A 14,869-nucleotide genomic window follows, 5' to 3' on the forward strand; every position below is an offset into this window, starting at 1 on the left:
AAACCACACTTGTTTAAGAAATAAGTATAAAAGCCACAGACTGAGAGAAAGCAGTAAAAAAGTATAGATCTGACAAAGGACTTACAACCAGAACTCAATAATAAGCACTTCTTTACTACAAAACTTTTCATTTTTTAAAAAAATTAATTTATTTATCTATTTTTGGCTGTGTTGGGTCTTCATTGCTGCACGCGGGCTTTCTGTAGTTGCGGCGAGCAGGGGCTACTCTTCATTGCAGTGTGCGGGCTTCTCACTGCAGTGGCTTCTCTTGTTGAGTAGCACGGGTTCTAGGCACGCAGGCTTCAGTAACTGCAGCATGCGGGCTCAGTAGTTGTGGCTTGCGGGCTCTAGAGCGCAAGCTCCGTAGTTGTGGCACACGGGCATAGCTGCCCCGCAGCATGTGGGATCTTCCTGGACCAGGGATCGAACCTGTGTCCCCTGCATTGGCAGGTGGATTCTTAATCACTGAGCCACCAGGGAAGTCCCAAAACTTTTCATTCTTATCATTCACCCATTTTTCTATTGAGCTGGTGAGGTCTTTTTCTTATTGATGTATAGAAACACTTTATATATTTAAAAAATTAGTTCTGTGATTTGAATTGCAAATATTTTTTCCCAGTTTACTGTTTGTCCTTTTAGGTAATTAATTCTTTTTTTTTTTTTTTTTTTTAAAGTCATCTGAGCTTTAAGTTGTACACAGAATGGACTTTGCTACTCTGAGATTATTTTTTTAAAGTTCTGCTATGGATTTCCTTTGTACTTCCACTGTTTCACTGTCTTGTTGCATTCAAATCCTTGGTCATTCTGTAATTTATATTAATGTAGTCTAATTTAGTGAGTACTTAATTCTTCTTTCATTTTTTCTTTAATAATAATGCATTTATGGCCATTATTTTTTCCTCAAAACAGCTTTCATTATGTTCCATAGTGGTTGGTAAGATGTGTTGCCCTTTCTATCCTTTTCTAGACAGTTTGTATATAATTTCATTTTTTATTTTCTTTTAGACCCAGGGGTCATATCAAGGGTTTATATCTAGTGCAATTTTTTAATTAAGTTTTTTTAGTCATCTTTTAATATTTATTTTTAATTTAACTGAACTGTGGTTAAGGAATAGTGTAATAATTTTCTTTGTGGCTAAGTACATGGTCAATTTTTTACAAGTGTTCCTTAGATACAGGAATAAATGTATATTCTCTTTTTGAGGGGTATAAAGATCTAGTATATATCTATTAAACCAAAAGCACTGGTTGTATTATTTTTTATTTATGATCTTATTTTTTATCTACTAGATTTGTCCAACTATGAAAGAGGTCTCCCATTATCACTATTTACCAAGGTCTCCTAGCTTTTGTAATCATTGTTATATCTCCTATGTATTGAAGTTTTATCATACAGTGTACTTTTCACCTTAAATTCTACCTCATCTGCTGTTAATACTGCTATTCCTCCTTTTTGCTTGCCACTCCTTTCTTTTGGTTTGCATTTGCCTAGTACCTCTTTACCTGTCACTTTACTTTCAAGCTTTCTTTTTCGTATTATTTTATGTTTACTTCTTATACACAGCACATAGCTGGATTTTCTGATTTAACCCAATCTGAGAGGGTCCAGAGGATGGAACAATTTAATTTATTCTATTTAATGAAATGACTCACATATTTATACTTGACTTTATTCCTTCATTCTCATGTTGTTTATTATTCAGGAATTCTTCCATGAGTATAATTTTTCCATGCTATTTACAAGGCATACCTTGTTTTACTGTACTTTGCAGATATTGCATTTTTTATAAATTGAAGGTTTATGGCAACCCTGCATAGATAAGTCTATTGGCACCACTTTTCCAACAACATTTGTTTACATCATGTCTCTGTGTCACGTTTTGGTAATTCTTGCAATATTTCAAATTGTTTTTTTATTATTTTATTTGTTATGGTTATCTGTGATCAATGATCTTTGATATTACTGCTACAACTCACTGAAGGCTAAGGGGATGGTTAGCATTTTTTTAGCAAAAAAGTATTTTTAATTAAGGTATGCACATTATTTTTTTAGACATAATGCTATTGCAAACATAAGGGACTACAATATAGTGTAAACATAACTTTTATACGCACTGGGAAACCAAAAAATCCAGTGACTCACTTTATTGCAATACTCACTTTATTGTGGTGGTCTGGAACCAAACCTACAATATCTCCAAGGTATACCTGTCTAACCTTTCTCTAATCCATACTACATATGATCATCTTTCCTCAGCTATGTAACTTTTCCTGGTTAAGTGGCATCCTATTATATGTATGTACAGTTTTAATTTGACCAATCCCCTACTAATTAGTTGTCCTCAATTTTTCTAATATAAACACCACCATAGCCCATCCAGTGGCACAAGCCACATACTCAGAAGTCATCTTTCACACTTCCTTCTCCTTCATTCCCATAACCTACTCATCACCAAGTTCTGTTATTTTACTCCCTAGGTCACACTCAAATTTGTGTACATCTTCCATCTCTACCATTCTAATTTAAAGTATCATCAATCTGCAGTGGCCTCCTGTTCTACCCACATCAACTTTGCTCCCACACTTGTCCATCTTCTTCAGTGCCACTAGAGCAGACTACAAATTGGATGTCGTCACCTACAACCCTTCAATAGATTCTTACGCATTTAGGATAAAATTCAAAACACAGACCTCAAGACCCTGATCAGATCCACTTTATGTCACTCTCTTCTTTGCTCTGCATTCCAGCTACACTAGTCTTCTCCCAGGCTTCTCCCATCACAATATAAAAATGATGACCACTTAATGTGTTTATCATGTGCTTAGTGGTTTACATGCATTATCTCATTTAATCCTCACAAGATAAATAAAACTGGTATTCCTATTTTATAGATGATGAAACTAAAGATTAAAGTAATTAAGTAATTCACCCAAGGTCTTACAACCAGTTAAGTGGCTAAACCAGGATCTGAACCCCAAAAATCTTATATGTTCCGGTATAATGTTGTAAGTCATAATTCTAGTTATTACTTTAAAATGTATATCTCAGAAATAACTAAATTTCCTTGTCAATTGCATTATTATGAACTTTCATCAAATCTTTAACCATGGTCATTTTTAACTCTTCTGTCATTTACAGACAGTTCTGGGTGTACTCTGATGCTTTTGCAAATATGCTCCTATAAAAGGGTTTCTTTCATCTTCAAGGAATTCATGGAAAAGACTCTGACAAGTACAGGTTTCTGGTCACTGACTATACTGCTGAACTGAATGAATAAGCATACACATATAGTTTATCTTGCCACTACTGATGATGCCTTGAACATATTACCTATATAGCAATGTTCAATCAGGTGTTTGTACTTTGCAAAAAATTATTTCCACCCACAACTACGTAAGACAAGACTTACTCGTAATTTCTCTAACCCATCCAGTATAAAAAGTGAAAAGTTACAGTATCTCTAGACTTATGACTGTGAATTTTGAACTTGTTGGTAATTTCAAAATATCAAAAATAGTATATAAATAGGCTTTTAAAATAATGTTTCTGACAGTCAATACTGAGAGAAATTAAGGTTGGAAACTACCTTAGGGATTGCTCTAATTTATCATTTTGTTTTATAAATAAGCAATCTGAAGCCCAAATTAAGTGTCTTATCTAAGTTGTACAGCAAGCTAATAGCAATGTCAGAACCATGAACTTCCAATCCAGTGCTTTCTGTTATAGCAGATTCCAATGAACTGGACAGACTCAAGAATTTTACTAGTGTCTTGTCTTTCAAGCAAAAAGATTCCTTTGCGATGACCTAGGGGGTGGGATACGGAGGGCAGGAGGGAGGCTCAAGAGGGAGGGGATATGGGGATATATGTATGCATATGGCTGATTCACTTTGTTGTACAACAGAAACTAACACAGTATTGTGAAGCAATTATACTCCAATAAAGATCTATAAAAGTAAATAAAATTAAAAACTAAACATAATCAAATGATGATAAAAAATAAAAAGGATTCAAAAGAAACAATAAAAAACTTACATTAAAAAGCCTGTTTCTAATTAACATCATAATTGGCAATAAAGTTATCCTTCCACTCAAAGTGGCTTATCATCTGCATTTCAAATTTAGAATAAAAAAGAAATTAAAAAAAAAGAAATAAAGAGAATACCTTTTTAGTCCATCTTTTTACTCCATTATATCCTTTGGTTACCAGCTGTCTATGAAAAAAGCTGTTGAAGAAGTGAACCTAGAAAGACATCAAATACAAGCACTCAGACTATATTAAGCTGTGCCAAGACTTAACTTCACAAGAAAATGGAAATTTTAAAATCCCTGAATGTAAGATGGACCAAAAAATGAGGAAAAGTTTCTTCTTAAAAATAATGACCAAAACATACATTAACCAGTTCAAAGAAGACTGTTTCAAATTTTCATTAGGATGACCTCACAGATGTGGTTGGTCTATAGTCAGAACTGGAATGGGGCAGTAAATAAATTACCTGAATCCAATCAAGTAAAGAAGCAACCTGATAAATCTCGTCAAATCAGGTGATAAAGTTGAAACAGGCTATGAAAGAATCAGGTAACAATTACTTTGAACTCAAGGGATGTGGAGTACAAAACTAACACTATCTGAAGGATGTGGACTTGGAGACTCCTATAGTCATAACAACTATAAAAAGGCTTTAGCATGATCATTTCTAGCACTGAAAAAATTACCCTAGTCGTATGTAGCATCATGTCCTGCATCCTTGCCTTTTTCAAAATTCTGGCTTATAAACGAGTATCAGCTCACCTGAGACGGTAAACATACTACGGTCTTAAAGTGTTCACTCTAACTTTGACTCACTTGAGATGATAAAACTGTTCCCTTAGTGCTGAGGTTCTCAGGGTGTGGTCATCAAACCAGCAGTATCAGCATCACCTGGGAACTTGTTAAAAGGGAAATTCTCAGGCCCCACTCCAGTCCTACTAAAACAGAAACTATGAGGGCAGGGCTCAGCAATCTGGTTTCTGAGGATTCTGATGCACATTGGTTTTGAGAATCACACAGTTTAAGATATTAATAAAAAAGGCTTGTAGTAGCTATCTCTAGACAGTAATCCTCAAACTTTGAGTCCTTCAGAATCTGCAGGGCTTGTTAAAACACTGACTGCTGAGCTCCACCTCCAGTTTCTGCTTTAGTAGGTGTCGGTTGGATCCAAAACTCTGCATTCCTAGTAAATTCCCAGGTGATGCTGATGCTGCTGGTTTGGGGACTATACTTTGAGAACGACAGCCTTGGTTAAGTGTCCTTTTCATCCAATGAAGGTTTAGAATTAAATGTAGTGGTAATGAAGGGAAATTATACTCTTGAAATTAATACTTTTATGTTAAAAATCATCTGGTGTTTAAATCTAAACATACAGGTGTATGTTTAGATTTCTGATGATTAAGAGAATTTGACAAAATAGAGAATCTGACAGATTAGCTTCATGATACCAATTTAAAATGTATAACAGATTTTTGATTTTAAGTGGAAAGTTATGACATTTTGTCTTTATTAATAGTGTTGGAATCTGAGATTCATTATATTTACCTGTTTAAATTATTAGATTTATGAAAGTTTATAAAGTACTTGGAAAGGTTTTGCTTGAAATTAAAGCCTCCCCATCAGGCACTGTGAGTACTCAGAAAGAAAATTTAATATATTAAATTTTAAAAAATAGTAACTAAGCTCTTGAGGGAATTTTAGAGTTTAAGGGGGGTTAGTTTGTACTTAAACTGAGTATCAAAGATTAATCCAAGAAAAAGTGAAGATGAATACTACTTTACTACATTTTTAAAGGGAGTAATACATTAAGTTAAAGTTTTTTAAAGTTAAATTTAAAAATTCAAAGCAAATAGTCCTTTTTGTGCATCTACCCACTAAAGAAAATAAAAAGCCTCTTCAAGATATCAAAAAACACACCCATTCTGAAATAAATAAGCAGGAAAATACTGGCATCATGACTTTCTTATGCTGAAATGATTTTATAGACCTTATGTGCAATCCTAGCACGTATCAAGACAAAAATCTTTTAAAAATCTAAGAAATATCCAATAATTACATAAAGTTAAAAAAAAAGCTTCTTCCTTTAATACACAAGGATTCTTTCTCCTAAAGAGAAAGTTTTCACTTACTTTGTCTGGGACTGCATCCATTATCAGCTCACCGTACATATTAATGACCTATAAAAAGTCAACATAAAACCAGCTTACTAATAACCCTATGCAATTCAGAACATCCACTCAGAATGAATAACATATTGCTACTGCTAACAGTAATCAAACCTTTCCAATACGGTACTGGGTTAGTGAATGAGTCACTTCAGTAAGGAATAAAGAATCCTTGATTCCAAAAGATAATTGTGAGGCCAACCTAGAGGTTATTAATTACATTTTATTGTCCAACATCCTCTGCAACTTCCATGCTGAGAATATACAATACACTAACCTGGTCATTCAGCCAATTCTGACCATCCAGGGTTGCCAGATCATCCATATCCAGCATGTGCTTATTGTAGAAGATGCGGAAGTTGCATTTTTGATGTCTGGCCCGATAGTTTGTTATCTCCCTATTGATAAAAGGTTTTCTGAAACAGAAATATTTTGAAAGAAAAAGTAAAAAAAAACAACACGAAACAAAAGTTCAACTCAGTTTACTGCTAAGTATCCTTTTTTTTAAATCAAGAGAAAAGTCATATAAGCCAATAATTTTCTTTTCAATGGCTTAACTTAAGCATCATTGACAAACCTATTAGAAAAGTCTTCATTAAAGACATCTTTTAATCTTCCAAGGACATCTTTTTCACTGAGTGGGACCAAACTGCCATACTTCTTCATAACCTCATCTAGGAATCCTTAAATAAAGGAAGAAAGAAAATTTAAGATGGAAAAGCCATTTTCAGCAAAGTCACCGTCCCATTACTTAACTTATACACAACACTTAACATACATTTAACCTACATTACTAAATGCATTATAAAAAGAAATCTTTTAAAAGTTATACTTTGTAAAAAAAAAATTAAATGGATCAGGCCCTCACCATTCCAATCTAGAGAGAAATGCTCTAAGGCATCATTTCACATTGGATTTTTAAGCTACTGATGCATTGTTAGAAAATGGATAGCTGAAACTAAAGACTGACATTTTTCAGTATCTTAACCTTGGAGAAGAATCCTATCTCCCAAAGGTAAAACCTAAAGGGTTTGATCACCTAGTTAAATGTGTCTATCACATTTAGTAACTGAAGAAATTATCTTTTTTAAAATCACAATTAGAATTGTTGAGATCACTGTCATTGTATTTATTATTTGATAAAGGTGTGAAATTTCACATCTCATAACAAGGGACATATACTAAGGCATTTTAAATATACAATTTGATAGTTATTTTAATACTCATGATACTGCATAACCCTATGAGGTGAGCTAAACCCTATGAAGTGAGCTTAACCCTATGAAGTGAGCTTAACTGGGTAACAGCTGGTGAGGCATGTTTTAAAAGAGGAAACAGAATTAAAGAATGACTTCTTGACCAGGATACAGGCTAGTCTTTACATCAACTTAAGTAATAGGTATATGCATTTTAATGGTTTCCAAGAGGATCCACTGAAGAAATATACCTAAAAATACGCTAGGAAATAAAAACAGGCCATTATTTCTAAGTAACTACAAAGAAGCTGAGGGAAGGCTTAGAGGCTCACAAAGTGGAGATATGACTTAGGCTATCCACTGAGAGGGGAGTGGGGAGAACAACAGTCTGGCTAACCATCGGTCTGACAGTTAAGTCCACCGAGTTAAGATGGAAAAAATGAGGACTGTTAGCCACTTATTTTACCCAGCCCCCTCTCTAACTTCAAGAATGGCCTCTGCTAAGTATCTATATAAAATGGACAGAAATGATCACAACACAGTAACTGTCCTGGAAATGGAGTGTTTTGTATGGGGGAGGAGCAGACAAATGTGTGAAAAACCTATTTTCCTCCTGTTAGTATCCCACCAGAGTAGCTCCCAACTTGAAAGGCTTAAGAGTATAGTAAGCAGGAAAGAGTTGCTTGCTTATGTCTGCTCCTGGTCTAGGCTTTAGGCATACAGAAGACAAAGGGAGTCTCATGTTCCAGTTTAGTCAGAGTAGGAGATGATGACTTGGGGCTTCTACACTAGGAATCCATTCGGCCTATGTTTGCCGATAGTGTTTAGTATATCATATCTTACAGTTGTCTAAGCATAGTCTTGTGTCTACATGGGAGAATGGACCCAAACAGAAGATAAGGATTCCCAACATTTGAGAAACTGAATTTAAGGAACAAATTTTATACAAAAATATTGCCCCTAATAACAAAAAATTAAACTTTAGGCCCAGCAACCTTAATTGAGACTCTTCAAATAAGAAAGCAATCTCTTCTACCAATCGAATATGGACCCAATTCCAAACTTGTAACAAGAGGTGTCCTTGTTATGTTAACAATGTTATTTCTGAATGGCAGTGTTTGGGGGGTTTTAAGTTGTTATGTTTAAGTTGTTATGTTTTTTTCCTCTTATCCGTATTTTTGTTTTCACTTTCAGATGATAAACATGGATTGGTAATGCAGTAGAAAAGCCCTACCTGGATCTTCAAGGACAACCCTAATGACAATGTCTCACTGATGCACACCATTATCTCACTAGGACCAGAAGTAAACAACAGTTAAAACGTGCTCATACTGAAGCTGGCGTGCCTAGAGCCCATGTTCCACAACAAGAGAAGCCACTGCAATGAGAAGACTGTGCACTGCAACAGAGTAGCCCCTGCTCTCCTCAACTAGAGAAAGCCCGTGCACAGCAACAAAGACCCAATGCAGCCAAAAATAAATACATAATTAAAAAAAAAAAGCACTCATAAGCCAAGCACCAGCATACCTCGTTTCATCCTTATAACTATCTTATGTGTTAGACAGTATCCGTACTTTAAAAATGGAGACAGGTGGCTTAAGGAGGTTAAATAACTTCCCCAAGGACCCTTAACTAGCATATGGCAGAAATCAGGTTCTGACTGTAGGTTATGTGACAACAGAAACTGAGCCGTTAACGTCTATGCTGTGCCACCTCCAATGCAGGAAATATCTATTATCTCTTCTCTACAAAACAACTTAGTTCTTCATTTTACCTTTCCCTTCTAATACCCATGGGCCAAGAGTAACCCAAAAAACAGACTTCTTAAAATGAGAGTTACAGAATTCCCTGGAGGTCCAATAGTTAGGATTCCACGCTTCCACTGCAGGGGGCAGTGGTTCTATCCCTGGTTGGGGAACTAGATCCCACTTGCTGCAGGGCTCAGCCAAAAAATTAAAATAAAATGAGAGTTAAATTCACTATTTATCCACTTGTTTTCACCAAACTAATGAACCAACAAGGAAAATGCATTTGGAATATACAATTTCTTTTATTCCAGAAGTACTAAAATTTTAGTATGACCTAGAAGCAAAGGATAAAATATTAGGAAAAAACAAAACCATGAAAAATTGGAGTTCAAATTATATTCCATCTTGTAAGTACAAAAGGTAATAATGTGAAAAACAAAAACTGAGATGTTTTTTAGAAGTTAAATTACTCATCATGTTAAACCAACTGTGTTAGACAGCTTTTTCTTGCAACAACTGATATGGGTCACATGGATCACATCCCACCCTGGAAGTGGAAGGGGTTCATTGTGTTGTGCACATATGAAATGCAACCACTTGGTTCTCCAACAAGATACAATACACATGTCAGAAAGGTCCCATCAAAAATAAGAAAGGCACAAAATACCTAAGAATAAACTTAAGGAATGTGCTTAAGTCTATTAAACTTATTAAACAAGTGAAAAGCACTACCAAATTCTAGTAAGGGACACAGATCAATAAATGGAGTAATTCTTTGGTTTTTAGAAGGAAAACTCCATATTAAAATGAATGCAATTTTCCCTAAATTAGTCTATTAATGTAATGCAATACCAATCAAAAGCCACTGTTTGTTCATTGGTTTAAATGAAAAACCAAATCCAAATTCATCCTGGGACAAAAATGTGAGAAATTCTTAGAAATTTTTGAAAAAGATTAAGGAAGAGAGGTGAATAGGGGCAAAAGAGAAGAGTTGAGGAGGGCCTAATCCCATCAAATTATAAAACCAAATAACAGTGATTGAAGCAGAATAGTGCTATCACAGAAACAGAGAAACCAACCAGATAGGAATCAGAATGGCAGGCAGCATCTCATAATCATGGAGAAAAGATGAATTAATCAATAAATAGTATTAGAACTACCAAGTAAATCTTTTGTTCACAGTTGAAATTCATTTTGGTGTAAAGAATGTAGGAATCCGGGCTTCCCTGGTGGCGCAGTGGTTGAGAGTCCGCCTGCCGATGCAGGGGACATGGGCTCGTGCCCTGGTCCGGGAAGATCCCACATGCCACAGAGCGGCTGGGCCCGTGAGCCATGGCCACTGAGCCTGCGCGTCTGGAGCCTGTGCTCCGCAACGGGAGAGGCCACAACAGTGAGAGGCCCGCGTACCGCAAAAAAAAAAAAAAAAATGTAGGAATCCATCTTTAGTTTTTTCCAAACATCCACATGTAAAAATAACACATTTATAGTCTAGAAAATAGGGTTGAATATTTTCATAAACTTGAAATGGGAACAAGCTTTAAGTATTTATGCTAGTATCAATACATGACCATAAACATTTTAAAATAAAGTGGCAGCCACCCCATAATTCCTTTAGAACTTTTATGCCCTAATGAACATGTATGTCTTAAACATGTAAGTAGCAAACTATACTCACTCTTCTGGAAGCTGCTTTTTTATATTCAATACATGGATTTTTTTCCCCTAAGTCAATTCAAAACAATCTAGTGGTCCATTAAATTGATCTGGCATATTTTAACCAATTCCGTGCTGATGGCCATTTGTTAATTTTTAGCTCTCTAAATAATGTTACAATTAAAACCCTCAATATATTCTTGTTCTAGTGTTTCCTTAGGACACACTTGCTAAAATTCAAATTTCTGAGGGAACTCCCTGGCGGTCCAGTGGTTAGGATTCCATGCTTTCACTGCCAAGGGCAAGAGTTTGATCCCTAGTCAGGGAACTATGATCCTGCAAGCCAAACCTTAAAAACCAAAAACATTTTCAAATTTCTGGGTCAAAGGACATTAAAACTTGCAGATTTTCACTTATGAATTTGGTTATCTATATTTATGAGATTTTAATGCTTATGGAGTCAAATTGGTATATTTTTATTGCTTCTGAGTTCCCTATCATGCTTTAAAATGTCTTATCAATGAGATTATAAAAATGGTCTTGTGTTTTTTTTTAACAGCTTAAGCTATGATTCACATACCATAATTCATCCTCTTAAAAATCTACAATTCAGTGGGTTTTTATATATTCAGAGTTGTACAACCATTACCATTACGTAATTCCAGAACATGTGCATCACTCCACAAAAAAACTTTGTATGTATCAGCAATTACTCCTTATTCCCCCCTCTCCCCACCCCCTGGCAACCATTAATCTACTTTTTATCTCTATGTATTTGCCTACTCTGAACATTTCAAAATGATAGAATCATATGGTATGTAGCCTTTTGTGTCTGACTTCTTTCACTTAGCATGTTTTCAAGGTTCACCCAAACTGAAATATATCAGTACTTTATTCCTTTTTATGGCAGAATATTCCATTGTATAGATATACCAAAATTTTATTCATCTATTCATCAGTTGATGGATATTTAAGTTTTTTCCACTTTTTGGCTACTATGAATAATGATGCTATGAATATTTGTGTACAAGTTTTTGTTTATCTGTATTTGTTTCTAATTAGTTAACTTTTCAATCCACCTGGAACATATTGTGATACAGGAATCTATTTCTTTTCCTTCCAAAACAGCTAATCTGAGTACAGAATCCTAGACTTTCCTACCCTCCCTGAAATTTTTTAAAGTTGTCTTGTACAAACATAACACTACTGTTGTTGCAAAGCATTCAACTTGGTTTTGAAGGGAGTAACTTTCTGAACAAATACTGCATCAGTTTATGCAATATTTGATAAAAATATGAAACACAAAAGTAAATTTTGATAAGTACAACGGGCTCTTAATAAATATATAAATACAAAATGAGCATAATGTGCAGTTATATTAGAGAAGAGCCAGCGTTCAGGACACCACAGAATATTGGCTAACACTACAAAGTCAATTAAGGGAGCATATACCATGCTGATTGTCCTATACTGATTCCTATTCTGATTGCTCTATTAATCCTGATTACTCGAGTTTAGTTCTATTTGTCTCTTCCATTGTGTTGGCTTTCTCCAGATGTTTGGTGATAGATTACAGGCTCATCTCTACTTGAATAACTTGCGGGTGGAGGGAAGGCTGTGATGGGCAGTAGCTTTTGCTCTGCCTTGAACTATTTTCAATGTGCGGATGCTAAGAACCCCCAAAACAGTTCTTCTGGAAAGGGCTGTACTTCATTCTTGCCAGGCATTATAAGTAATGGGGCAGGAGTAGAGGGGAATGTCCTGACTCTCCATACCAATCTCCTATTCTTAGAATTTCAGTGCTATATGTCAATTATATCTCAATAAAATTGGGGTGGGGGGAGAAATTTCAGCTTGATAGCAGATATCCTCCTTGCTGATATATGGCACAGGCAGGGAGAGATGCTTTTGTGGAGATTTTCCAACTACTCGGTCTTTTACTATGGGTCTCCCCTTTCCTCTCCACCTCCACCATCTCCAGAAATGGTACACCCTCAGTGTTGCACCATTTTCCTGCACTAATCTTCCTTCTGTCACTGGGGCTCCCCTCTGGATCTTCCCTCTACTTTATGCCTTGCTAGTTTCTCAGTTTTTGATCTACCAAAACTCTCTTTGTTTTTGAGTACAGAGATACATATGTTTTAAATATATTTTTCATAATTTCTGTGGGTTTGGTAGGAGGAAGAAGAGATTCCATGGGCTTACTTCATCCTCTTAAATCTACTATTGGTTTCTGACAGATATTCTTTACTAAGTGAAGGAAGTTTTCTTTATTCCTAGTTTTCAAAGAGATTTAAACACAAAGGAAGCTAAGCTTCATTATCAGGCTTTCAGTACTTGCTGAGATACCATGATTTTTCTCTTTTAGCCTATTAAAATAACTACATTACAGATCACTAAATGTGAATTCTGTAAAAAATTCTTGTCTTCATGTTATGCTACAGTTTTACTATAGGACATAGTCAATTTATCAACTTTTTTGGAAGTGCTACATATATATTTGTAAGTTAATTGGTATTTGTGGGTGAATGCTAACTTTTTCAGATTTTATGAATCATGGTTCTGCTAACCTCATAGTAGGGAAATTTGTCTTCATTCTAGGACAGCATAAACAACAGAATTTTTTTTTAAAAGATTTTCTAGGACTCTGTACTTTGTCATTTTGTGGGGAAAAGTTTTTTACACATACTTAATGGTTGAAAAAGCAAAGTGTTCAGAATTGTTTAAACCACCAAGAAGTAACTCTCCTAACTCCCCAGAAAAAGCCATTTATAACAATTTGATATATCTGTCCAGATATGTCCTATACAAATGCATGTGCACATAAATACTCATTATGTGCACATGTATCTTTTAACAAAACGGCCTCCTTCTGTTTTGCAACTTGCTTTTTTCACTTTTCGAATTTATTCTTTAATAGCTTCATAGTATACTGCCTGGATATGCTGTAATTTATAGGTCCATAAAAACACTTGCTTTGGCTGTCCTCAGTGTTTTACTACCAAGACAATACTATAAGTAATGTCCCTGTACAAATATATTTGTACTCTTTTATATCTTGGCTAAATTGCAAGAAGGGGAATGGGTCAAAGACTGATACTGCCATATTATCTTCCAGAAGTGTTTATACCAAATGACTTCATGGGGTAGATTTTGACAAGAAGACTTTAAAGCACTATGTAAAAACCTGAAGCCATAAAGTAAAGACAAATAAATTTTACTATGTAAGAACTGAAATTTTCTGTTAAGCAAAAATGTCATACACAAAGTCAGGGTACTGAGGGCTTTTACCAAAATTTAATTTAACATCTTTAAAACTAGGCCAGGGGAGGCAGGCTCGGACGGCCCAAGGAGCTGCAGCCGCCCTTCGAGCCCTCCTTGCCGACACTATGCTCCAGTTCCTGCTTGGATTTACTCTTCGCAATGTGGTGGGAATGTATCTGGCTCAGAACTACGACATACTTGAAGAAATTAAAAAGGACGTGGACGTCAAGAAGAAACCCCCTAGTTCATGAGGCCGACTCTAGCACTGCCTCCTGGATAAACTGATTCTACTGTTCTTGAGGGCCTCCTTTACCATCTGAACCAAAAGCTTTTGTTTTCATCTCCAGCCTCAGCAATTTTCTTCTTTGCTAGACCCTGCATTGCCTTACAGCACAAATGGGGCCACAAGTTAAGAACAACCCTTACTTTTCCAACATCCTCACTTCTTCCCTTCCTCCTTCCAGCCACTTGGGAGGTCCTGAGAATGGAATTACGGTGCTAGATTAGTAAACATGACCTTTAACTAGTAGTTTCTCCCTTATTCTTTGGGATTTCTACTACCGTTTTTTTTTTCGAAAGAAAAAATGATGAGTTTTGTATAGCTGATGAGATATAAATAATGCTGATTTCACAGTCTAGCAATTATACTGGGTGTTTAAACCTTTGGTACTAAATTATGTTGTTTCAAAGTAGTAACTAAAATGAAACTCTAGAAGCCAGTTTCTGGTGAATTATCCACTAATTTTATATTGTTGTCAGGAAGCTCCATAGTTGCTAATTTAACCAATAAATCAATTTGCTATTCATTAACCA

The 14,869-nt window shown here is 35.4% G+C and overlaps 3 protein-coding genes across 6 annotated transcripts in view; 2 read left to right on the plus strand and 1 right to left on the minus strand.

The window, feature by feature from the left end:
* The window catches only part of NCBP2 (nuclear cap binding protein subunit 2), a 31,147-nt gene extending 20,746 nt beyond the window's left edge, over window positions 1-10,401 (plus strand). For both annotated transcript variants that reach the window (XM_024752058.1, XM_024752061.1), the window contains exon 5: window positions 8,586-10,401. Coding sequence is in view for 1 of the 2 variants with exons in the window: in XM_024752061.1 (XP_024607829.1) it covers window positions 8,586-8,589 (4 nt within the window). In the remaining variant the exon portion in view is untranslated. The remainder of the gene's footprint in view (window positions 1-8,585) is intronic.
* SENP5 (SUMO specific peptidase 5) overlaps window positions 1-14,869 on the minus strand; it is a 39,942-nt gene that overhangs the window by 12,726 nt on the left and 12,347 nt on the right. For all 3 annotated transcript variants that reach the window (XM_024752056.1, XM_024752055.1, XM_024752057.1), the window contains 4 exons: window positions 6,773-6,878; window positions 6,473-6,611; window positions 6,160-6,207; window positions 4,166-4,243 (listed from right to left, as the gene is read on the minus strand). In XM_024752056.1, the coding sequence (XP_024607824.1) occupies window positions 4,166-4,243; window positions 6,160-6,207; window positions 6,473-6,611; window positions 6,773-6,878 (371 nt within the window). The remainder of the gene's footprint in view (window positions 1-4,165; window positions 4,244-6,159; window positions 6,208-6,472; window positions 6,612-6,772; window positions 6,879-14,869) is intronic.
* LOC112404254 (short transmembrane mitochondrial protein 1-like) lies at window positions 13,332-14,545 on the plus strand. The gene has a single exon (XM_024752066.1). The coding sequence runs from the start codon at window positions 14,182-14,184 to the stop codon at window positions 14,305-14,307; it is 126 nt and encodes a 41-aa protein (XP_024607834.1). The 5' UTR covers window positions 13,332-14,181; the 3' UTR covers window positions 14,308-14,545.

Source organism: Neophocaena asiaeorientalis, unplaced genomic scaffold, assembly GCF_003031525.2.
Source record: "Neophocaena asiaeorientalis asiaeorientalis breed wild unplaced genomic scaffold, Neophocaena_asiaeorientalis_V1.1 scaffold293, whole genome shotgun sequence".
Taxonomy (NCBI): Eukaryota; Metazoa; Chordata; class Mammalia; order Artiodactyla; family Phocoenidae; genus Neophocaena; species Neophocaena asiaeorientalis.

Coding starts and splice junctions, on each gene's coding strand:
- LOC112404254 (XM_024752066.1), top strand. CDS start 14,182: ATGCTCCAGTTCCTGCTTGGATTTACTCTTCGCAATGTGGTGGGAATG.